Source organism: Myotis lucifugus, unplaced genomic scaffold, assembly GCF_000147115.1.
Source record: "Myotis lucifugus unplaced genomic scaffold, Myoluc2.0 scaffold_195, whole genome shotgun sequence".
NCBI classification, from domain to species: domain Eukaryota; kingdom Metazoa; phylum Chordata; class Mammalia; order Chiroptera; family Vespertilionidae; genus Myotis; species Myotis lucifugus.
In genome coordinates this window covers 1,986,907-2,012,525 of record NW_005871243.1, presented here as the reverse complement: position 1 = coordinate 2,012,525, position 25,619 = coordinate 1,986,907, and the positions used below count along the sequence as shown (strand labels likewise).

Below are 25,619 nucleotides of genomic sequence, written 5' to 3'. Positions count from 1 at the left end.
ACACAGACATGGCACCGGGCACACAGCAGGCGCTCCACGGGCACGGCCCGATGTGCTGGCTGAGCCGCTGTTGGCCAGCCCTTGCCCACCCCACCTTCAGCCTGGCTATCCCCTAAGGCAGTGGTTTGCCAAAGATGCTCTCTAAATCTCAAGGACCACAAGATGTTTATAAAAGCTCCAGTAGACAGAGGGCTCTGCAGAGACAAACTAATTTGCATCTCATCCGGCCTTTTCACCTCCAGCATAATGTCGTCAGGAGGCTGTTCACTAGACCCTGTCCACTTAAATGAGTACACACAGACCAGCATGGCCTGCTCAAACAGTGGATAACAAAAAATCCACTCCTGCCACATGGAAAATGCAACTTGGAGCAGCTAAAACAATGGTGTGAGATCTCACAACCAACCACTATTACTGCATTAAAGACAACAACCCATCACCAACGTAGAAGTTCTATTTACACTGCCAGGTGAGCGTGACCTGGCTAACGGAGCCAGGAGTCAGGTGGGAAGGAATGCATGTCTAGCCACTGAACACCCAACATGCGCTGCGTCTCCCGCTGGTGGGCCCAGCCTCCGAGGAGAAGGGGAGGAGGGTGAGTAGAAAAGTAAAACCCTCGGCACAATTCGGGTGCCTGCCTTGGGGGTGGAGCTGGGCACACGTGCAATTCGGTCCCTGCATCTCCTCCGGCTACACCTGTTTTCATCAGCGCCTGGCAGGACAAGCTGGGCCCCATCGCCAGGCGGCGGGCTCGTGCTCCAGGTGGTCCCTAAGCTTGAAGACGAGGAGGCTCGGGGAGGCACAGGGGGAGGCGCAGGGGCTGGCCACACATAGGCCCCAACTATAAGGTTAAAAAACCATGAGGAAAGGGTGAGAGCGTGATGTGCTCTGCACAGACACAGCACCAGAGCGGCTGTGGGGACACAAGCCGGCCAGGGTCCCTGGTGCACTCGCTCACTGTCGGGACGCGCTTGGGAAATGAGGGAGAGCTCGAGGCACCTGCATAGCGGGGGAAACACGCACACGCGCACCAATACCAGCGCCCCCCAGTCAAACAGAACATGTGTCTGTCCGGATATTGTTGAGAAAACAGACCTCTGGAGCCCAAAGTGTCTGGGTTCCAATCCTACCATCGCTTATACCCTGTCTGACCTGGGAGGGCAAATGAACTCTTCTGAGCCTCATTCTTCCCACCTATAAAATGGGAATAAATAATACCACCCTCATTGGACTGTTGGGAGGATTAAGTGGGCAACTAGATGCGAAGTATTTAAGGCGGTGCCTGCTCCATTTCAGGCATTATTTAAGCGTCTGCTGCTTTTATTGCCATTATTACATCCCAACTTTTACTTGCTGTTAGTTTTTCTAAAACACAATGCTACCAGACTGAAATACGCCTGCCAGGGGTAAGGAAGTGGAATTGGAAGGGCCTGCCGTCCACAGGACTGTGAGGGGCGACAGCCAGGCTCTCGGTGGCATGCTTCCGGCACAAGCACTTTCTGGTCTGTGGCTTTTCTTGAAAAAGGACTTGTTTCACGAGTGGCTGACTTTCTAAATGACTGCACCCAACACCCCTTCCCTGAAGACTGCCACTGGGCGCGTGGGAGGGGCGCGTGGGAGGGCCGCGTCACTAACCTGTCCAAGTTCTCGAGTTCTCGCGCAGGGCGGCCCCCTCCTTGTCCTTCTTCAGCACGACGGCCTGGCACTCCGAGAGGCGGCTGCTGGTGCGGCTCAGCTTCTCTCCCAGGTCTGCCTGGGTGGCCTGGCACAGGACGGCAGGCGCAGAAGCACGTGTCAGACGCCACGAGGCGACAGCTGTGCTCTCACCATCTGGCTGGTCCCTTCCAACTGGAGGGACTTTTGTTTTTTGGTTTTAAATGAGGCCAAGAACCTTTGCTCTATGTCTGTGGCATGTGACACACTCCGATTTGTAATGATGTCCCTTAAGCATCAATGGCAACTGGTTGTGGTGGTTGGAGGGGAGGCAGGGGTCAGGATCTCCAGGGTGGGGCTGGGGGTGGGTGGCAGGAAGCAGGATTCAGTGAAAAAAGTCGCTGCCCTGAAGACTGTGGTTTTAGCACCACCCTCGTCCCTGCTCGGTTCAGACTGACTCAGAGCACATCTGCAGGGATGACTAGAGGACGTTTTCCTTGCCAGAGGCTGCGTGAAAAACACATCTGGCAGCTCCAGCCAGGTGTCCGGGGAGTGAAAGGGACCATGATACAAACTCGGGGTGTCTGCAAAAGTGGACTGATGACCCCTTCAGCTTGGGAATGGGAAGTCCTATGGGGAGCCCCTCAATGGTCCAGTAAGAACCAAACCAGATCCCCTCGCCCCTGATGGGTCCACACTCTGAGAGAGGAAACGACCAGGTGGAGGCCACCACATCGGTCTCCCTTCCCAGGTGCCAGCCTCTGATCAGGGCTCCCAGAGGGGCACTCCCCGCCAGGCCTACCTCCAGCTTGTCCACGGCCTCCTTGGCAGCCCGCAGCTGCTGGCCCCGTACCTCAAGCTGGCCCCGGAGGCTCCTGCACTCTTCGCTGGCAGTCTGGAGAGGACGAGAAAGGGATTTCAGAAGTGGGGTCCTTGCTCTGAAACTCCTCAGCCACATTCCCCAAATGGGTAAAAACAAGCTAACTCCCTCTTTTCCCCCAAACTCAATAGGCGTCAGGCTTCACTGGTAATAAAACTCTTTCAAGTTTACTGAGAGACTTAGCGTGGTCCCCCAACTTGGAATTTCATTTCTGCAAGGGAAAATGTGGCCTCTGAGCCCCATGGAGCTGCATGGGATGGGGCGATAGGAGGCACATCTGTGCAAACAAATGCCATTTACCACGGGGCCCTTGGAACAGATGAGAACAGTCATCCCTGTCCTCACTTTTAACTCCTTTTCTTTGTGCAGCATCAGAGGCACGTGGTAACCACTGTTCTCATCTATTCCAAGGCCCTGTGATAACTGAGTCAGTTCCCTCCGACTGCACCTGCTGTCAGAATGGCACTTGAGGGGACAGACACAGGCCTCGAGGCAGCCAGGACTTCTGGTCACAGAGGCGACAGCAGGGGTCTCAAACATGCCCAAACGGGCTGGGTAACTGCATGAAGGATCGCAAGGAAAATACCAGAGGATGCAGGTCCCCTTTAATGTGGGCGGTGCCCGCCCAGCTCCTGCTGACCGCTGCCGCACCGAGGAGGGCATAGGCTTTAAGGTCGCTCAAGATTCCAGCCCAGCCAACATGGCTCAGTGGTTGAGCGTCGACTTATGAATCAGGAGGTCACATGCCAGGGTTGCAGGCTCAATCCCCAGTAGGAAGTGTGCAGAAGGCAGCGGATCAATGATTCTCTCTCATCATTGATGTTTCTCTCTCTCTCCTCTCCCTTCTTCTCTAAAATCAATATATATATATATATATGGAATCTCTCAAGATTTTGAAACAAGTGCCCAAAGTGAATGTGTAAACATCCTGCTCTTTGAATGCTGACTATTAATTTTAAAAAAATTCTCTGGGCCAAACTTGTGAGCCATGGCCTTGAGTTTAGATTTCTGGGTTAAGGCATCATTCCCCAATGTTGGGCCCCTAGCATGTTCCTGCAGAGAGGATGCTGTGAGCTATGATGGCGGGACGGGACTATGTACACCTGGGCCCTCATGTGCCCAGGCTGAAGGTGCGTCCTATCCCCTCATGAACCCACCAGGTCCTGCCGCAGGAGACAGGTGCAGCCCATGGCCAAGGCTAGGATTACCTTAAGTTTACTCTGATAGTCCATGATCTCGGTGCTCAGCTGGAACTTGAGGGTGTCAAGCTCCTGGTGTGCAGTCTCCTGAAGGCCCTGGGCCCGCTGCTCGGCCTGGGTCAGCTGGGCCTGCAGGCCAGGCAGTGAGTTAGCTGCCTCCTCGGCAGCCTTCAGCTTCTCCTGCAAGCTCTCCTTCTCTCGCTGCAGCCCCGCCACCTGGTGTTCCAAGCCCTCTCGCTCCTTGGCGGCTGCCTCTTTGGCATCCCGGAGCTCCTGGACGGTGCAGGCCAACACGCCCTCCATCCGCTCCCTCTCCGCGGTCAGTGCGCAGACCTGGATGCCGAGCTCGGCGGTGTCCGTGTTGGCCCGGTGCAGCTGCTCCTGCAGCTCGGCATGCTCCAGCTGGGCTTCCTGGGAGCTGCACTTGGCCTGGGACAGCTCCTCCTGCAGGGCCTGGAGTTCCTCCATCCTCAGATGGGCCTCCTGGGCCCGCTCTTCCTGCAGGGCCCCTTCCTGCTCTGAGCACTGCAGCAGCTCCTGGACATGCGCCCTGTTGAGGGCCTCGTTCTGCTCCTTCAGTTGCTGCACAAGGGCCTTGTGCTCCTGCAGAGCCGCCTCAGTCACACCCAGCTGGCTCTGCACCTTCTCTCGGTCACCCAGGGCTGCCTGGAGCTTGGCCTTGAGGTCCACCACCTCAGCCTGCACTCGCTGAGCCTCCCCCTGATGGACCTCCAGCTGCGCCTGAGATAGGGCCAGCTGGGCAGCTAGCTCCTGGGATGCATTTTCTTGAGGTGGGCTGAGCCCCTGTTGGCCTTTTTCTGCTCTGAGGGTCTCGATCAGCTGGGTCTGCTGCTGGCACTGGCTCTCTAAAGCCCTGAACTCCCCTTCCCGGGCCTCTGCCAGCTGCCGGCACTGCTCCATTTGCTCCCGCAGCTGCTGGCACTTGGCCTCCTTGCTCTGCAGGGCAGCCTCCTTCTCGGCCATGCGGGTCCTCATGGTCTCCTTGGCCTTCACAACAGCCAGGAGGCTGGCCTCCATCTGGTCACCCATGTGCCGGATGCTGGCTTGCTTGGACTCTAGGGAGGCCAGGGAGCCCTGGATGGCTGCCTCCCGCTGCTGCAGGGCCTGGTAATCCGCCTGCAGGGCACGCAGCTTGTCCTCCAGGCGCTGGTTACGGGCCATCACGCTCTGCAGCTCCTTCTCCAGCTCCATGTTGGCCTGCCGCAGCTCCTCCTCCCGGCTGCTACCCTGAACTGTAGTACCATCCATCGGTCCCTCCTGCAGGGCGGAATCCTGGGGGGCCAGCACCTCACTGCTCTCCGCTGCCACGGGCAGGCCGGGACCTGGCTGCGCAGCCAGCCGCTCCAGCGTCCCCACCTTCTCGCTGAGGCGGTCTCTGTCCTGGATGAGCTGCTTCCTCTGCTCCTCCAGGTCGCTCACGCGCTGGCTCACCTGTGCCAGCTGGGTCTCCAGGAGCCGCAGCTGCCGTGTCAGGGACCTGGCCTCGCGCTGCAGCAGCTCCTTCTCCTCACGCTGCTGCCGCTCGACCTGTCTCACCTCTGCCAGCTCTTCCTCCATGGTGCTCATGTGGGCCAGCGACTCCTGCAGCCGGCGCCGGAGCTGGGTGGCCTCCTTCCTCTTCGCGGATAGCTCTTCCTGCAGCGAGGCCATCTCCCTGACGACGCGCTCCAGGCCGGCACGGGACTCCTCCTTCAGCTGCAGCTCCTTGGCCAGCTGCTCCAGCTGCGTGCTCTGCTGCCTGTTGAGCTCCTGGACCTTGGTGCTCTCCCGCTCTAGGGCGTGAAGCTTCTCCCCCAGCTGCTGGATCGTCAGGGCCGAGGCACTGGGGTCGAGCTCTGGCTGCCCCTTTGTGTCCAGTGCCACATCTGCCTTCTGCTCAGCCATGCCCGGACCTGGGACATTAGCCGAAAGCTCGTCCTTCCTGCCCAGCGCGTCCCGTGTGGCCTCGAGCTCCTGCGCCAGGCGCTGCAGCATGGGCTCCAGCCGCTGCAGGGCCAAGTGGGAATCCCCCTCCTTCTCCGCCGGGCCTGGCTCCAGGGCCTGCAGGCACTTCTGCAGCTCCTGCACGGTGCTCTGTGTGGCCTGGGTGACCTCCCACTGCTTCTGCAGCTCAGCCGTCATGCGCGTTAGGCGGACGTTGTCCTCGGCTGCAGAGCGGGCCCGCTCCCTCTCCACCTGGAGCTGCTCCCCCTGTGAGGTGACGGCTGCCCGCAGCTCCTGGTTCTCTCGGTCCAGCTGCTGAATGCGCTCCTGCAGCTGCTTCTCCCGCACCTCCAGCTGGTCCAGCTCCACCCGCATCTCGTCGAAGCCCTCCAGTGCCTCGTTGTTCAAGGGGCTGTTCAGGTCAAGGCTGGAGGCCATTTCCTGAGTCTGGGGGTGGGGGGAGGGGAAAAGGGGGAGGAAAACAACAAAAACATGGCTTTGGGATGAAGTTACATGGCTATTTGGAAAAGCTTTAGAGTTGAATGAGAACAGAAGTAACAATATAGCAATTACATGACCTAAGGTTAGTCCATCGAGCTGTTCAAAGGATGAGAACCCTTTTGCTCACAGCACCTGCCAGCAGCACACCCTGAACACCCAGGGCCACACACGTGAGAGCCCCGAGACTCAGAACTTGCTTCCCACTCAGCCTCCTGCATTAGTAACATAAAAATGTTACTAACTTAACTTACATAACTTAAACTACTGTCCACCATGTACTATGCCCACAACTCCTGGGGTGATTAGACCACAAAACAGGGTGAAGGATTAGTCCATTTTCTACTCTTAATGCTGCTTATGTTGAGTCCCTTTATTTTGTTTTGTTGATTAATTTCAGCAGCCTTTCCCACAAAACTATATACAACTCTGACACATTCATTTCTAACAAAACTAACCCTACCCACCAGCACTTATTTAGCACTTGCTGTGTCAAGCCCTTATGCACAGTACACGTGCTCCTGCACCCACCCCCACAACTATCCGCTCAGCTACAGTGATTTTTCGATCCCCTTGGTATGGATGAGAGAGCTGACGCTTCCAGAGGGTCAGGCATCTTCCTGGGGCACAGCTGGTAGGTGACAGGCGGGATTTGACTCAGCCGCTTTTAACCAGAATGTTAACCTGCTTCTTTTCAAATACCTTAAAGCTTTTAAAAGAATTTACTTTTTAAGGGGCTTAAGCTCTATTTGGTCATAAGAACCTGGACTCTAGAAAATAGTGGGTGTAACTGAGGGTTCGTTGCTCTGGCCGCAACAAAGGTGTCTGAGAACATCGCCCTGAGCTGTGAGGGGCAAGGACACATCCTGGCTGACACTACGGCGGGGAAACCCCAGCCTCTCGGGCATTACCTGCAGGTAGCTGCTCACCAAGCTGCTCATGCTGGAGCTCCGGCTGGGGGGTTTCCACAGGTAGGCAGAGGAGCCGGGGGCCAGTGTCCTCCTGCGGGGCATAGAACAGGCACACCTGTATCACAGCAGGAAGCACGCACGCACGCACACATGCACTCACACACGCACGTGTGGAAACCAGGTGTGTTGGGGGGGCAATGCCCTCCCAGACAGAGAGTAAGAATGTTTCCACCAAAGAGCACATTCACATCCGTCTATAGCAAATGACTCCGCTGTTAAAGTTTAAACATGATGGCTTTCCTCCCTGTGCCAAACAACACCTAAGTGAGCGTAGTATTTCCCAATTTTTGGTTAAACTTTCCTTGACTGTTGGTGCCTGCCTCAGTCTGTCTGCTAGTGAGGAACAAGGAGCAGTCAACGTGGTCCATAAGGTCACACTGTGCTTAGGGGCTCATGGTCACGGCTTCACAGACCTGCTTCGAGTGGGGTGGCTGTCCTGGGGAGTTAGGTGCAGGCCCTGCCTCTGCGGCCCACCAGCCGTGTGACTTTGGGCAAGTCCCCCTCTTTAAGCCCGTGTCCTCAGCCTCACCCTCCTGGTGTGTTGTCAGGATTCAGCGGGATGATGTGTTGAGCGCCATCTTGGTGTAAAAAGTGAAAACATGGCAACCTTCCCAGCAACCCTTCCACGGACAGGCTGTAGCTTCCACTCCCTCTTCCTGTCTGGAAGGCCTCCTTAACCCCCAAGGACACGAACGGGAAAAAGCCCACCTGCTCCTCCCCAGACTGGCACACATCCCTTAACATTAAAAAACCCTGGCTTTTGCGTATGCATTTCCTCTCATGCCACCTGGCCAATTAGGTCAGCTTAAGGTTGGAGCCTTCAGATGTTTGGTGAGTCACTGTTCAACAAAGTCTGTACAATTAATAGGCATGAGAGTGGTGAAGCTTTGTGTATTTACTGAGCACACAAGTCCTTTGAGTAGACTGGTGGCAATTTTGAACACTTCAAACATCCCCCTACCACCCTGTCTTTTAAACCAAGCAATTCTTTACCTGGCAAACGTCGGCCAGGCCGCGTCCAAGTCATAGCCCCTGGACACCAAGTCAAACTGAACGTCGGTGAGCTCGTAGAGCTGGCCCACAATGTCAGAGCTCAGCCTGGGCTTCAGAAAGGGGCTTCGGGCGTAGTACCAGTCGCTGCAGGGAAACATACAAGGTGAGGTTACAAGAAATGCAGGAAAGAAAAGAGTGGACTGAGTGCTCTCAGCATGGCGCTGCCCCATCCAATTCTAACACAGGCTACTAAAGCGAACAGACAGACAGACAGACACACGACCCCCCCCCCCCCCGCCATGTGATTTCCACTGCAGCTCCTAACTCCCCTATAAGCCTGCTCTTCACAGAAATTCCTGAGATGAACTAGATACTTATACAGTTATTATTTCTGTTAGATCTATTTCCCCAAAAGGATATGAGAAACCTTAAGTCTCAATTACTTGCCCAGAAAGGGTAGTTGTAGGGGACAGAACACTTCCTTTTTGTCTCATCTGCGATTCCTCCTGGAGAATTCATTACAGGACTTTGACCTCACTGCTAATTTCTGTCCTGACACCAATTTAAAAGACAAAGAACAAAAGATCTGCACTGTGTGGTGTCCGCTGTTCACTTCCTGGAGCAGGAAGAATTTAAAAGGACACACTGCTGAGTTTAAAGAGCTACTTGGCTGATGCCCGTGAACTTGGCTTCCTAAACACTGGAAGCCAAGCTGTTCTCACCAAAGACTAGAACAAAACAGCCTGCAAATCCAATGTGTGAAGATTCTCTCACCTCACATGAATTCACAAAGGCCCTCACGTGTCACTGTGTGAGAAATACACCTTTAGGCAAATCCATCTTAAAGGTGACAAAATGAAACAAAGTATGCTCCCCCAACAGTTCTATTTTTTTTTATTAATTCAGCAATGATTTCTTTGATTACCTGGAGGCACGCTCCCTAGGGAGAGGGAGGCAGAGCTGGAAGAGGGGTCCTGGTCTGACACACTCACTCCACTTGCTTTACACACTCAACCCCTCCCCCACCCCAGGTGTCATCACTAGTGGCCCAAAGGTTCCCTCACTGGTGCCCATCATGACCTCCAGGGTGCCCAGACATGCCTGGCAGGTGGTTACCTCAGTGAGGCCCAGGCTCAGTGGGGCTCAAAACCCCACAGGTGATTCTGCAGACAGGCCAGGGTGACCAGTGGGGTGTGTCCACTCATTAGTGCCTGCCAAGGCCATGCCACCCCAGGGAAAACTGCTTGTCAATCTGGACCCACGCTCCTGCTCTAGGACTCAGACTCAGCACGGGGAGCCTGGGGGCGGGGGGGGGCACTTAGTGCCCCTTGCCCCCCACGTGAGGATGACAGATGTGGGAAGGCTCTGCTTATGCCACAAGGGCAGACACTGCAGCCGCAGGTGTCATTACATTCACCAGGGCACTTGGGTTCACCTGTGAATGGACCAGGGTCAACCCAGAGCTGTCGGCATTTACCTGGTCACTTTGGTGTTCATGAAGCACTGCTGCAGGGTGTCTGCCAGCCTCTGGTGCACCAATGAGTAGCGGATAAATGCTCTTCCTTTCCCCAGAGATGTTCGGAGCTGGAAAAAGATGACATGGGGATGCAGAACTGTTAGCCTAAGTCATAATGGCGCATGTCTGTGAGCACCCATAGATGGCCTGCATAAAACAGAAACAGCACAGACAACGCCACCCAGTTCTACCCTGTACACTGGCTTCACTCATGTCCCTCAAAGGACACAAACATCTGATAACATCACCCCCCAGAGCGAGGCCTGAAGTGGGTCGCCTTCTTCTGGGCCTCCCTCCAAGAATAACCTGTGGAATAACCTATAGGCAGGTTCAGAAAGATGTGTTCACGAGGCTCCGAACACCTGTGGGTTCTACTCCATCAGAGTCTCTGGGTTTGGAGTCAGAGAAGAACTGTATGATTTAATTTGGAATATTCAGAATGAAACTTGGAGGCCAAAAAAGGACTTCTCACACCAGAAGTGAGCCTGAGCGAGAGCTGGTCAGCGTGGCTAGTCTGGGCTGTTTGGCGGAAGAGGTTTACAGGGCTTGGCTGGAGCCCTTGTGGAGGGGGAGAGAGGAGGGCAAAGGGCAGGGTTGTGTAAGGGGACTTTTAAGAAGTTCTAATGACTGTATAACTGCCTCCTCTGCACCCTCATGAAACCAGCAGTGAAGTGCACGCATCGTCGACACTTTCCTGGTGGGTTTCTTTGCAGCTACACCAACTCACTGCATTTAGTCAGCAGGTGTGTGTGTGGGGGGAGAGCAGGGGTGCGTCTAGGTGGCCCAGGTACTCGGGGGTCATGAAAAAGGAGCACAGTTCTCGTTCAGGGTGGAGGAGCTGGATGGAGGGCCTGGGTACGGGACTGTCTTCGAAACCTCTCCCCACCATAACAAAACATGGTTTCTAAAGGTTTCTGGAAGCTTGCTGTGGAGAGGGAGAGTGCTGGTCAGACTGCCAGCTGGGGACACACAGCAGCCAAGATGGACGAGACCTAGGGGACAGCCACAGAAGACAAGTGAGACCAGTTGCAAATCAGGATTCATACCGCCAACGGTTCGGCTCCAGAAGACCAGGCACCCTTTAGCTCAGAGCTATCCGACTTCTCACGGTTCACTTAAGGAGATGATACCACAACATGAAGTCGTTTTAAAAAATAAAAAGGTGTGAAACCTCAATAATCACAAAGGCTGCAAGACATTTTTCCATGTCAGCTTTGTGGGTTTGGGGTAAAGTCAGGATGCCTGGAGGGAGGTGGGTGGCAGCGTGGCCCTGGCTTTATAAAACCGCCGTGGCCTGTCTACAGTCGGTTGGCTGTGATAGATGCCCAGGGGGAATCTTGATGACATCACTATGTCCAAGCATTTCTGCTACTGATGAGTGAAGTGAGAACGAAGTGTCCAGTGGTGACGGCTAGGGAACTCGGGCAGCGATAACAGCTGAGCCGGGTGCGGTGAAGCGAAGTGTGTCTGTCACATAAACACCCTCCCCACCAGCCCCATGGAACCGAGCCAACCTCACAGGACAGCCGTGTCTGTGAGCTCCCAGGGAGCGGCTGGTCTTTATGAGCAAAATGGCTACTGTCACAGCATTTGGGACATTTACCTTTTTAATGGAAAACACGTGAGTCTTGTTTTTAACCAGGCCCATTAATGGAATGTATTTTATATACAGAAAGGGAGCTATTTATTTTAAGGTCTTTTTAAACATCCCTTAGGGAAGAGAACAGTGGTTCCCTTGTATTACAAATGAAAATACTGCCCAGCCATTTTATTTTCTACGTTTTAAGATCCTGGGTCTGCTTTTATGGCCTAATTCCTGAAATTTATTAGCAATCAATCAGGCCATATGCAGTCTATCAGGAAGCGATATAGCAACAGCGAGGACAGGAAGTCTGCAAGGTACAGGAGAGCTGATTCCACTTTACGCGGGCCATATGCCAGGAGCCTGACAACCAAGCTGAAGGCAGGTTCTGCTCCTGCCCATCGTGGGGAGATGCACAGAGCCCAGCGTGAGCCCATCCTGAACCTCTAGAAGTGGCGGGTCAGAGCCCTCGACTGCTTTAGTCCACATGGCTGCCTCCGCCCAAAGGGGCCAGAGGGGCCCAGCAATGCTCTTGCTCATGAACTTTTACCTTCTGGCTTACTGGCACTTGATTGTTGATTAGAGTTAACCCAAGTACCAGCAGCCCATCCTGCCAGTGACATCCCAAGCTCAGTGGTGCCCAGAGTGCCCAGAGAGCAGAGTCCTCAACAGATGAGAGGACTGCACCCTCTGGGCGGGGGAGCCTATGTCAGCCACCAGAAACCCAACCATGTTTGTGCAAGCAGGGAACGCTCCTGCTTCTAGAAGACAGTTTCCTGGCCTCGAAAGGTTGGACTGCAATTGTGAGTAAAGAATAAGAACCAGCTAAAGAGTAGATGGAGGCGTTTCATAACCCTGAGCCGTGAGGACTAAACTAAATGTACTTCCAGACTTGAGCTGTTGGAGGTCAGCGGTCGCAGGCTGCAGTTGCTGTGAGGAGCGGGAGATGGAGTGCAAGGGAACTCCTCAGCATATGGACAGGAGGGCAACACTGAGCACCCCCTCTAGATTTGGGGAGCAGCAAGCATATTCTACATCACAGACCCCAGTGGCCCACCAGGCAAGATCTCACAAGACCCGTCTGCGATACATGGACATGAAAGACACTGGCAGAACAAACTCCTCAAGTCGGGATCTTTCATGATCTCAGATGTCAGAGGTGCAGCTGGTGGAAAACGCCCAGCCCTCATGCCAGTGTATCTGTCATGCTCTATAAGAAGAAACCAGCTGGCTCCAGCGCTGGAAAGGAGTTCTCCCGGGAGCACCGGACTGCGGTCTCTGCAGGAGGCCAGCCAAGGAGCACGGTGCTGCCTTTAAAGTATCTTTAAACTTACAGACAAGACACTGAAAAGATGAAATGTCCAAACCCTCTAGGCCTCCTGCTCTAAATCCAGGGGGTCACTTGCTCCCTAATATGTAAAGTTCTTACTCTCAGATGGACTAGGCGTACGAGAGAAAAAGATTCCTCAGGAGTGGGAGACTCGGGAGAGACAGAGAGATTGTTCTGGAGTTTTGCAAAACGGAAGCCAGGGCATTCTGCTCTAGGGGCTCAGCACTTAACGTGGGAAGCTGCTTAGCACACCGGCATTTAATGTCTCTTAAGATCCCACATCACTCTCTTCATTTCAAATCTAAGGTTTCTGGAAAACCTACAGGCAACAGCCCAGCAAACATGAAGAATTTATCTAAGAAACTGACACTTTCAGCAGGTGCTGTACACCTCCGGGGGCCCATGGGCCGACCACAGTGTGAACAGCCCGCTATGAGTGTGGGCTGCGGTCTCGTAACAGGCCCGGCTGGGTGAAGGCTCATGTGGGCGGCTTCCCTGCGCTGACAGTGGGCACTGAGTGTACCTGGGCTAATGTGTTACTTCACCACCCGTAAACACCACTTCCTCACTTGACTGTCTGCAGCAAAGTTCTCTGTAAAGAGACGCTGAAGACGGGTGACAGGAAGACGTGGGGTCCTTGGCTGCTCTGCTTACCTCCGAAATAGACTTGACGAATCGGATCCCATCGTTGGCGCCCTTCACCTTGGCCAGGCAGGCACAGAAGTAATCCCAGTAGTCCTTCTTGTTGCCCAGGAGGGTGGCCTTCTCCTTCTGATCGAACTGGGTAGGGAAAGGGACAGAGAGAGGCGGTCCAGACCCACTGCTGTTCATCTCATTAAATGATAACTAACAATAGCTTCTTGGTTGCCTGGCACTGGGCAAGGCCATTTACCGGCATTATTTCTATTTATTGTCAAATGAAGGTGCTTTAATCCAATTTACAGATCTGAGGCTGGGAAAGGTTAAGTAACTGGTTCAAGGTCATACAACTATTAAGATTCAGAAATAGAAACCCCTCCCCCCCCCCCAAAAAAAATTTATCTCTTGAAGAGATCTCTATGCATAGAGTTGGGTGGGAGACCACCAAAGTCTGCTAGTAACAACCTTGATAAAGATATATAACAACTTATGACAAAGGAATACAAGTGAAAAGTCTTAAGGGCAACATGAAGTGTGTTAACTATGTCTCAATTTAGGAAAATGAGTTAGTGGGATTTAATCCGTTACATCAATATTTAATACACATACAATAAATTCAAGTAAGTGTCAGCTATGAATCACTTCAAATCCAAAACCAAAACTGGCTACATGAGAAAAAAAAGTCCATAAATATCTTCACAAAGTAAAACAGAGAACAGGTTGAAAGGGCACGCATGGGGCAGGAGCCCTTCAACAGGCTGGGGCACCCCTCCAGCGGGCTCTCATCCTGTATATACCTTGGTGGGATGTGACGCTGAAAACTAATGGTGCTCAAAATGTATAGGCGTATCTTCCTATAACACAACACCTTACAGCATTTTTTTTCTGACTATAGAAGACATGCAGATATGTTAGGAAATCTGGATTTTAAAAAATAGAAAAGATGTGCTAGCTGGTTTGGCTCAGTGGATACGCCATCGGCCTGCGGACTGAAGGGTCCCGGGTTCGATTCTGATCAAGGGCACATGCCTGGGTTGTGGGCTCGAGCCCCCGTAGGGGGCGTGCAGGAGGCAGCCAATCAATGATTCTCTCTCATCGTTGATGTTTCTATCTCTCCCCATCTCCCTTGCTCTCTGAAATCAATAAAAATAAAAAATATTTTTTAAAAATAGAAAAGATTATAATGCCTAAGATTAACTTCTATTAACATATCGGTCCATTTCCTTCCTGTTGTAGTTGATGTACTTTTCTGCATCTGCAGAGTTCTCTGGTCTGTGCACTTGAACCAGCGGACACAAGCATTAGGCTGCAAGTGTGTGAAAGAACTCCCTGGGCTGACCTCAGAGTGGGGACCAAGCGTCCATTTCCAGCCTGCTCCTGGGTGAGCTGGTGCTGCTGGCCTACGAATCACAATGCTTTGGGCAGGAAGGCTCTAGCACAGGCCTCTGGACAACCTTCAAAGGCCCAAATGCTCCTGCAAAATGTGATTGGTGTGTGCACATACGCATGTCTGTTTGGGAAGAGATTCCATAGCTTTCACCTAATTTTCAAAAGGGGATGTGACTCCCCCAAATGAAGACCCCTGCTATACAGAAACCTTCTTACCTGCCTTAAGTTGACCTAAGTCTCTAAAGAATGTTCTGGATTCCCAAATCTTCCTAAGGCAGCGGTTCTCAACCTGTGGGCCGCGACCCCTTTGGGGGTTGAACGACCCTTTCACAGGGGTCGCCTAAGACCATCAGAAAACACATATATAATTACATGTTTTTTGTGATTAATCACTATGCTTTAATTATGTTCAATTTGTAACAATGAAATTGGGGGTCACCACAACATGAGGAACTGTAAGGGTTGCGGCATTAGGAAGGTTGAGAACCACTGTCCTAAGGGGCAACTTGCCGAATCCTCAGAGGATGGCATTTGGAGGCCCAAGTCACGATGCCTCGGGCCTAACCAGGACGGCCTAATGGCTTCACTGAGCTTCCTGGCCCACATCCTTAAAGCTGACAAGTGAAACAAGACAACAGAGCAGAAATCAACACGTTACAGAGTCACTTACTTGAAGGAGGTACTCAAGTTTGTAAGAAAACTTATGCAAGCTGGTGCTGTCATCTGTGATGGGTTCCCCTCCTTCCTTAAATTCTTTGCTTAGTTCTGTCACAGCATCTTTAAGACAACAAACAGGAACACGTAACCAGGTGGAGGCCAACCACTAGGAGACAAGCAGGATAATCGGGAAGCAGGAGGCGGCAGTGGTCGATGATGGCAAAGCACCTCGAAAACGTAAGTGCTGTGTCCACCCCCAGGGACGTAAGGCCAAGTCAGAAGGCGCTAAGGTGACCCGAGAGCCCACAGGCACTTTGCAACAGCTCCCAGGGTGGGCATTTTTCCAGGCCATCCCTGCAGGCCCACCATGCAGGCCTCATACTGCTTGGTCAACAGATGTTTGCTGTGTGGATGGATCATTGAGCAGTCCCTTAACACTGGCTGCCAGAAAGCCTTATCCTTCGTTCTGGCCATGTTTCTTCACTCTCCCTTCACTATCACCTCACCGCTCAGTACAGGGAAGTCCAGGCTTCAAGAAGACCCAGAATGTGCAAATAGTCATGTGACAATCGCAAGAATGACAACAGTGCCTGCTTCTGTTAACGGGGCCCAGCTAGGGGCCAGGCCTTTGCAAGTCTTTCTCCTTTAATGTAGCAGGAAGTGCCTTACTTCAACAAATCTAAGATGCAATTGATTTTAAGATGATCCCAACATCAGAGCTGTTTAAACACGAAAAAGAGTAAGGACAACGTAGAATTTTACAGACGAGGAGCTGGCAGAGAGGTCAGATCACTGCTGTGCACTGAGCGCTGGGGTGGGGGGTGGGGTGGCAGGGGCCTTCCTCTGCACCCTCAGGCTGAGTTCCTGCGCCTGGCGATGCCCAGGAGCAGCAGGCCCACAACCGGAGCTCGGAGTTCCGGAGTTCGTCCAGGATAGGCTACCTGCCCACTGCCAGCAGGCGAGACGGCAAAACAAGAAAGACTGGTATCTGGTCTTCCAGCTCAGAGAGAAGGAGAATATTCTTTCCCATCTCCATTAGAGAGAGCCCAGAGACGCGTGCTTCAGCCAGGAAAACAGACAGACACACACACACACACACACACACACATACACGGAAACCAGACCCGGACCTGGAAAGGAGTATTTGATTTTGTTTACAAAGTGCCCTTACAGTGCCCAGAGAGGAGGGCCCTTGGGGTCTCCCAGCCATACAGGATGGACAGCTGAGCCCCGAATATTTCAATATAATGTGTCCTGAGGGCTCCAATCAACGTCCCCCACCCCTCCCCGTGTGAACACAGATGAAAGGGCTGAACTTCAACCGCAAAAGCAAAAGCAGTCACAGCTCCCTCCACACCAAACCCGCATGCCTGGCGGCCTGACCGTACCTTGCAAATCACGGATGATCCTCTGGAGTTGGCCATCCGTGCTGGGGGAAGCCATGGCGACTGGCTACAGGCCGCGGTCTCGGCTGTGCCCTCCTGCCTGGGTCCGATCAGCAGAAGTCAGACTCCATGGTGGCACCTGCAGGGGGAGGAAGCACCAGTCAGACAAAATGTACAAACAGCAGAGGGATGCTGCTCTGAGCACAAAGTTGCCCCGTCTGGGCATCTTCCTGCAATGGGGAGGGCTTGACCTTTCTGTGTGGGCCTTGCTCTGTGGGCATCCCCTGGTTGGCTTCTGACACACTTATATTCAGACACAATGACCTGTTTGGGGCCTTAAAAAACACACACACACAAAAAACAAGACGTAGCCGGTTTTGCTCAGTGGATAGAGCGTCGGCCTGCGGACCAAAGGGTCCCGAGTTCAATTCCGGTCAAGGGCACGTGCCTTGGTTGCAGGCTCCTCCCTGGCCTGCCCTAGTCAGTGCTCCTGTGGGAGTCAACCATCGATGTATTTCTCTCACAGCGATGTTTCTCTGTCTTTCTCTCTATCTTCCACTCTCCCATAAAAAAAAAAAAAATCAATGGGAAAAAAACAAACAAAACAAAAAACATCAGCCAAACAGCCTGGCCTAGCCTCTCCTAATCTGCCCTCTTAGCACGGCTTCACTTTCCACCTTTAAAAATGCCTCCCAGTGGCTCCCTTACACCCCGAAACCAAGGCCAGAACTAGTCCAACCCACCCAGCTCACTGGCCTGCCAGGCCTCTGGTGTCAGCTACCACCAGACCCCTAGCTCCCAACACCCTCCCCGGCTTGCTTTCTCGGAGGGCAGCTCTGCAACCGGTGGGCGAGACAGGACACGTACCCTCAGGGCTTCTGGACCAAGGAAGCCTGGCTTGCCTCACAGGGAGAGGTCTGCAGCCTCAATGCCCAGAGTCCGGCTCTGCCTGGGTGGGCAGACACTGCCGGGCCTTTCCCCAGGGGCCTGCGCAGCCCTCAAGGGACACTTCTATTTTAAGCTCAGTTACTGTCCTCTTGCGGCTGGTGAGTCCTGAGTTACCAGCCCTACTGGGCAGCTGCTGAAGTGATTTAAGGACACTGTAGTGGCTGAACCCAACAATGATGAGATCTGAGCAGCACTGGAAAGAGGCCTGGGCATGCATTTGGACACTCCTGTGTCCTTCTTTCAGAACCTCTAGCTCTTTCCTTAGATGTCCCATGCAAAGGTGGAGTGTTTGCTGGCACAGCAGTTGGCAAGACTAGAGGTGCCCGTAGTAGTAGCCACGCTAAACGATGCTGGGCCCTGTCAGGCACTTTACACACGTGATCATTTTAATTCCCACAACCGCCTGAGCAGGGGAGATAACGCACAACGAGAAACTGGCATTCAGGGAAGTCATGGAACTTGTCTAAGACCACGGGCCAGCAAGGAGTGGAAATGGGGTTTGAACAACCCCGGTCAGTCTGATAGCAAACTGGACTTTCAGCTGAGCCACTGTCACTACAGCGAATGACCAACCAGTCCCACTGGCTTCTAGGAGCCACCCTGAACTCCAGCCACTTCCCAAATAACGTGCCGCTACCCCGAGTGTTTCTAACGCGTGCTGGCCCTCACCGTCCCCTCATTGCTTCAGGAGTCAAGACAAGAAGATCTGGGAATAGAAATGATCCCAACCTGAGCTCCTACAAATATTTACATAAACATTCCAGTGTCAGCCTGGGTGAGGAGGGCCTGTCACAGGGCGGGGATGCCAGGCCTATTTTTAACTAACAAGCTAGGGCAGCTGTGACTCAGGGAAAACAAGGCCCAGAGAGGGCTTCTCTGGCCTGGGAGGAACGAGAGAGGCGCATACTTACACACTCCCAGTAACTCATGACACGGAGCCCCAGAGAGTTGTCACCCTGCCCATCACAGACGCCAAACTGAGGGTGGGAGCGGTTTACAAAAGGCCAGACCACCCAACCCTATCTGTCCAGGTCGCCTGCTGAACAGAGACTGAGCAGGGAGCAGCCAGGACCTGGAGAGAGCCGGCGCCCAGGCTGGGCCACACCTCTGCAGGGGCCCTGCTGCCCAGGCAGACACTTCGGACCCCCTGGCGAGGCAGTGCCCAGCTGCCCGGGCCCCACGCTCTGTCACGGGCCTATGTGTGGGCTGGGGACACAGAGGCAGGCAAGACACAGGCCAGCCCTGGACGGGCTTGGCTGTGCACCGAGGAGACAGACAGAATAACATCCAGATATCAGGAGAGGACAGAAGAGGTCCATGCAGACATCTGGGTAAGATGTTATGCGTACTCGGCAGTGAAAAGGCATGAACCACAGATACACATAACAAGTGCTTTATGCAGAGTGAACGAAGCCAGACTGAAAAGGCTACATGCTTTCCGATCCACGTGCATGCTCTTGCAAAGGCAAAACACTGGGGAGACACCAGATCAGTGGTTGCCAGGGGCTGGGGTGAAGGGAGGCTTTGACTATGAGAGCATGCAGAAATTTGGGGGGCAATTCTGTTCTATCTTGACTGTGGCGGTGGTCACCTGACTGTAAATATCCAACAAGCACGAGCTGCGGTGGGACCTGGGGAAGGGAAGGTTCCTTCTGCTTGGGGGAGGGGGAGGTGGACACTGTGATGGCACCCGCGTCGGGCCAGGCCTGAAAATGAACAGGTCTTCAGAGAGACACAAGGTGGAAAGGGCGCCAGGGAGGAGGGTCCGGGAAGCCTGTTTCTCTACCAACGTCCCTCTTTTTTGAATGCTGTCAACACAGAGAGCCTTGCAGCTTCTGGGAGGACTAATCTCGGAGGAAGATGACTAATACCCCAAGAGTCCTCAAAGGAAGCCTACTGGGCCTGTGTGTTTATTCAAAGTAGAGGCAAGACTGGCACACCTGGGAGAGGGCGGAGCTTGGAAGGGCATGAAAACAGCAGGTGGAGTAAAGCTGGCAGCTCAGGCCAGGACAATGCAGGAACCACACAACCAGCTGCATATCCTAGAAACCAGCCCTCTCTGGAGTCTGGCATGAGGGAAACAACGTCTGCAGACCAAACTGGCACCTTGGCATGACGAGCCTGAACACAGACAGAGAGAGAGAGACTTGCTCCTTCAAGACCTCTAGGCGCTTTGGGGAAGCTGCCCTTGTGTGGGCCCGAGCCCAGGAGGCCTTCCCTGCCTGACCCAGCAGTGTGCTCAGCGGAAGCCAAGTTCCCGGGTCACGGGGTGAGCTGTGCCAGCTGCCAGCAACCTGAGCTGCTTTTCCAAATAGCCTGCGTCACCACCAAGCTAGTGAGCCCTAAGAACCGGCTGCTGGGCCTGTAGGTCGCGGTGGGCTTTCCACCGAGGCTGCGGGTCACCACCTCACACGGTTTCGGGGAGTCAGAGCTTCCTTGGAAGACATGACATGGTCACCATAGGGATGCTGGCTCCATGGACTTAGCATTTTGCCCTCCCTCTTCCTTAGTCTGAGGTCATTAACCAATGAAAGACACAGAAAGGGGCAAGGGCACTGCCTCTCTCCAAACCACGGTCAACTTCCTGTGTCTCTAGATAACTTCGGCCTTTCGTTGAGGGATGAAGCTTTTTATCTTTTTTTTTTTTTTTTAACTCACACCACTTCTGACACCAAATGTGTGGCTTTTTCCCACAGCAGGAACCAGTTCCGACAACAACTGCGTGTCCCACAATTCAATTCACTTCTGACACTAACTACTTGGGGAGACATTGGATTCTCTTGCCAACAACTGAAAATTATGTTTAAGCTTAGCCAGAATGCCTGAAAACATCCAATCTTCTGAAAGAGGAAAGGGGACTATACGCACTTTTAAAAATTATTTTAGAGGTAAATGACCTTCCCCCACCTTGAAAATTCCTCCTATTCCTGCCCAGAAGCCCTAAATGCTTAAACAATAGACACAGCCCTTTAGTCCCAAATCAAGATACAAAGACTGACTCACATAAACTTATTTATTCTATGGTGCAAATGACTAATATTCATGTTGCCCAGAAATGGGTTCTGGCAGGGGCAATGTAGCTACATCAGGAAAGAAGAATCAGAAGGGTTCGAGGAGGGAAAAAAAAAAAAAGAAGGGGAGGAGGAGGTTTGGGGCATGAAAGGCAACCATTCCTTGCTCTCAAAATTTGTCCTACTTGTTCAATAACCAGTACTGATAACAACAACACAATAACTAAGACTGACCCTGAGAGGCCACCGTCCGGTGGGGCTCCTCCCACTCTCAAACACGGTGGAACACACCAGTTGTAAATTCCACCCAGACCAAGAAAGGATGTTAACCCGTTCAGATCAGCCAAAGCAGCAAGCCTTTCTGGAAGAGCCCACTGCCGTGGCCTGGCTCAGCCGCCTATGGAAAGGGGGGCCCCAGGCAGGTACCTGCGGCTGGGAAGGCCCACGGCGCTGCTGGCTCGGCGCTGAATCGGCTGCCGGCAGTCAGGCTGCCCTCACCAGCTTCGAGGTGCCTGGGCGAGTGCTCAGCAGTCTGTCAGAGGCCAGCTCAGAGCAGACATTTCAGCTCACGTGAGCAAAGGCTCCTGAGGCAACCCCACCCCTTCGACTATAATTAAAATGGTGAGCCACTGTATGCCTGGGTCATCTTTCCCAAGCACACCTTCTGGCTTGCAATCTTCTCCTTTTCTTAAAGGGAACGAAGACTTCAGACTTTGTCATCCCTTCTTGAACCTCCTCTTGCCCACCCCCCACCAACAATTTCAGGTTTCCTGGTCACTTGTCCTGGAAGACACACAAATCTGGCCGCAATCCCTGCCCACTGACCCAGGACAGCAGGGTGAAGAGGAACCTGTGGATGGGGGGTGTGCTTCTGGGCCTGGGGGAAGCTGTCTTTTTTTTTTTCCAGGAAGGTGGGCAGCTGCTCCCAGGAAGGGCTACCCATCAGTACCACCCATCAGTACTGGTACTTGGGGCTGCAGTGCCACCGAAGGCCAGAGAAAGCATCTGGGAGGCCACAATGGCATGTGCGTGTGAAAATCTGGGCAGTTTCTGGGACAGCTGCACAAACAAGTGAGAACAAGCGGGCGCACCGACCCCTAACAGCACAAACCCCAAGCAGGTGGGAACACAGTAGTGCTCCCCAATTGTACCCTGGGAGCCAGGCCGGCCAATGTTGAACTCCGGACCGAATCTCTGGCAGGATGTGCTGTACCACTAAACATGGCCTTGAGGAAGACAGCAGGTGACCCATATGTGCTAACAAACCTCCTGCCAGCCAACGGGGTTTGCTGGGCACCACTTCTAAGAGGCAGGCCTGGTCCAGGAGATAGGGCTACAGCTGTGAACAGGCTGGTGGAGTCCCAGACCTTCAAGGAACTCATGCTCCAGGGGGGAGAAGCAGATAGCATGACCAAATTGTGTTGCAGGCACAATAACAATAAGAGATCACTTGAGGCCTGAGAAGCACTGTAATGAAAACAGGTGAACCCACTGGCAAACTCTACTTTGCTCACGATTCTAAGCCCCCGCTGCATGGGGACTCGCCTGCAGTACCCGTCCAGTACTTTCTTGTTTAATCGGTCTTTCCCACTTGTCTGTAAGCTCCATCGCTATTCATTATTTATTCATCATTTCCCAGGCACATAGCTCAGTTCTGACTATGCTGGTGGGCCCTCAATAAATTACTTGTTGAATGAATGAATGAATACAAACCAAACCACTGACTCTTGCTCCACAAACCAAATTGAACCTCCTCTTGCCCACCTCCCCACCAGCAATTTCAGGTTTCTTGGTCACTTGTCCTGGAAGACACACAAATCTGGCCGCAATCCCTGCCCACTGACCCAGGAGAGCAGGGTGAAGAGGAACCTGTGGATGGGGGGTGCTTTAGGCGTAGAAATATACTAGAAATGTAGCACCATGTAAATAATGATAATTATCCTGCAATGGTGAGTAACATAGGTAAATCTGCCCCCAAAAAACTATTTCTCTGATTTTTCAATTTGCCTTTATTGAGCATAAAAATACTTTTATGTTGACTAAAATAATGCATTTCAAAAGTCAAGTTGTAAACGCAGACATTATATCATCATCATTGTGGCAATACTATAGTTATTACTCCGAGAATGAATGGAATTATGTAATTTAGGGATTGGATGGATTAAGTGTGTCTACAGGAGAGTGTGTACCACAGCTCTGACCCGGAGGCAGCCTTACCCAGAAGCCTCCTTTCCCTCACCCAGCCACTACCACCACCTCCCCATTCACCCAGCCTTCCCCAAGGCCCTCTGCTTCCTCCACTCCTGGAAGTTTAGATCTGGAACCATCAACAGGAACACTACAGGGGTGGGTATGGGAAGAATTGATGGATCTGAGTTAGGTTGTGCTCCTTGGGTGACAAGAGCAGCAACATGGTTACGGAGGTGGGGTAGGGGGTGGGGCTATGCTGGCACATAAGAGGGGCAAGCAAGAACTAGGATTGTGGGAGTTGTGGCAATGGGCAAGAAAACGGTCTTCTCTTTTATCAGTTGTAGCCGAGTACTGCCAATCTGGATGCTCTTTGAATTTGGAATCAGACTGGTCATGTGAAATTTCCGTTACCTATCATGCGATGAATAATGCAATCAAGATCACACCACGATTGGGTGAGAACCATTGTATGTTTCGCTCACCAAACTATTTTCAGGCAGTTTTAGCAAATCTATTTGTCCTAGGGACATTATTTGACCTCCTCCTACGTTGTGTGTGGTGGTTTTAAAATTTGTTTTCTTGGTACAGTGTGGGGAGGTGATCCTTTACCTTCCTTCATGAGTTGGGGAAAGAGAAGAACAGATACTCTCAGTGGCTAACTTTGGCTGAGGCTCCTACTGAGAGCTGCACCTCCCTGACCAAGGCTGCAGGTTCAGCTTGAGGAAATTCCTTCCAGCTCTATGTTAAATGGACACCACCTCTGGTTCAGTTGTCCATCCTGGACCTCTTACAGGGACTCTCTTGCCCTACCCCTCTGCCTTCTAGTGACTTGCTTAGAGTGCTTTTTCTGCTTCCGTTGTGTTTTTTTATTTTTAAATTGCAAGTTTGTCCCTAAGAGTTTTCTGCCTCAGGCTGAAGGTGCACTACCTACATCCTCCCATGGTTTGGTCAAACCTGCCCCTGGGTCCCTGAACCAGCCGCAGGGCCCCAGTGCTGTAACCAGACCTCAGGTTCTCCTTAAGTCAGTCCTCAGAACTACATTGACGTACACACCCTGGTCCCTGAAAACAGGATCTGGCCCAGCTATAAACAACCGCTTGGTGTCTTTCTAATGCCACCCAGAACTGCATGAACAGGAAGGACCACTGGTGTTCTCTACAACCACCAGGCTGAGTGGCTTCAATGTGAGGAAGAGGGGAACATGCCTCCTGCACAACTCGGCACATCTCTGCCATCTTCATCTTCTAAAAGCCATGGAGCCCACGTGCTCTGACGGTGAACCTCTTAAAATGGGGACAGCACAGTGACACATCTAAAAACAGCAAGGAGATAAACAGAGCCATGGAAACATTTCAACAGCCACTCTACTCGTGTATTTAGTTCCTCAAACAGAGGCTCTTATGCCAATCAAGAGCTTAAAAACAAAACAAAACAAACCTGGCACTGAGATTACAAATAGAGAACATTGTTTATCTTTTGAGCAAGACAATGACATTCAGCCACTAGGTGAGCAGATGTTGACAAGGCCAAACTCCACTCATCTCTGCTCACAGGCGGCTTCTGCCTAGTTAGTCTCCACTCATCTCTGCTCACAGGCGGCTTCTGCCTAGTTATGACACCAGTTCATGAGCCTTACCTGCTCTGCCGACTGGGGCTGCTCCTGTGAATGAGGCACCAAACTCTGAGTTCCTAGCAGTGATTTTCACCAGGAGACCACAGCTAGACAACACCCTTCCTCTGCCTCCAGTTTAAAGGCATTCTGGTCTTGACTCACCCAAGTTGTCCTTGGATTCACCAGAAAACCCATCAGCCAAGAGGGAAGAGAAGGACCGCCAGGAGTGGTGGGCGGCTGTGCGTTCTGGTGGCAGCAGCCCACGACCTCGGTGACCAACACGGGTCAACGTCACCAGCTGCTCCGGCCTGGCGGTTGGAGGTTAAGCAGTTTACCGCTCCACGTGGGCCTCTCTGGGATACAGATCACGGCAGGCCAGTTAATTTTAACAGCAGAGGTGCCAGAAGCCCCAAATACCTAGAAGCTACCCTTAGTAAAAGGCCATTTACATTTGTAAGGGCAATCTCCATTTGTAAGGGTGTTTCCTCAGGGGACCAGGCCTGCTTTTGCCTGCACTGGAGAAGGCAGGAGCTTAAATCTGCATAACAGCCTCACCCTGGACCCTCCCAGAAAGGACCCTCCACCCCCAACATCTACTTTTGTCTTTAGCTGCAGGTGGTATTGAAGGTGTTGGCTTCCACCATTTTGGTGAGTTACACAGTTCTCCCCGGGTCTCTCCCTTGGATACGTGTGATTAACCTTTAATTTGTTTTTCTCCTGCTAATTTGCCTCCTGTCAATTTGACTATTAGTCCCATCAGAAGAACCTTGAAGGGCAGAGGATAATTTTTCCTCCCCAATATCTGCTCTAAGTGGTTCCTCCCATCACAAACATCTGTGGGTGCCAACCCTGCCCCCAAAGGACCAGGCTAACAGCGTGGCTCCCAAGCCCACACCAGTGCCCTGAAACCAGCCACAAGGAGCAAAGACCATCCAAGGAGCCGCTAGAGGGACTGACTCCAACGCACAAAAATCACCGACGTCAAATATTGATCCTAGAATCAAACAGGTGGGTATGCGTTCACCATACAAGTCTTTCGAAGAGTCTGTGCGTTGAACTATTTTCCTAACCAAATCCTGGAAACAATTAAAAACGAACCGAAGCGGAAAACCCGGTTCCTAAAACAGGAATCATTTAATCAAAGAAGGCCACACAGCCCAGCTCGGAGACAATGAACTCTGCTCTCCGGGGTGAAGATAATAACGGCCCACAACCGGTACAG

At 52.6% G+C, this 25,619-nt stretch overlaps 1 protein-coding gene across 1 annotated transcript in view; it reads right to left on the bottom strand.

The window, feature by feature from the left end:
• FYCO1 (FYVE and coiled-coil domain containing 1) overlaps positions 1-25,619 on the bottom strand; it is a 65,826-nt gene that overhangs the window by 36,896 nt on the left and 3,311 nt on the right. Inside the window, exons 2-10 of the mRNA XM_023760871.1 lie at positions 16,640-16,775; positions 15,265-15,371; positions 13,221-13,346; positions 9,616-9,722; positions 8,139-8,282; positions 7,086-7,176; positions 3,742-6,123; positions 2,456-2,548; positions 1,647-1,762 (exon numbers count right to left, since the gene is read on the bottom strand). Coding sequence (XP_023616639.1) covers positions 1,647-1,762; positions 2,456-2,548; positions 3,742-6,123; positions 7,086-7,176; positions 8,139-8,282; positions 9,616-9,722; positions 13,221-13,346; positions 15,265-15,371; positions 16,640-16,694 — 3,221 coding nt within the window. The 5' untranslated portion in view covers positions 16,695-16,775. The remainder of the gene's footprint in view (positions 1-1,646; positions 1,763-2,455; positions 2,549-3,741; positions 6,124-7,085; positions 7,177-8,138; positions 8,283-9,615; positions 9,723-13,220; positions 13,347-15,264; positions 15,372-16,639; positions 16,776-25,619) is intronic.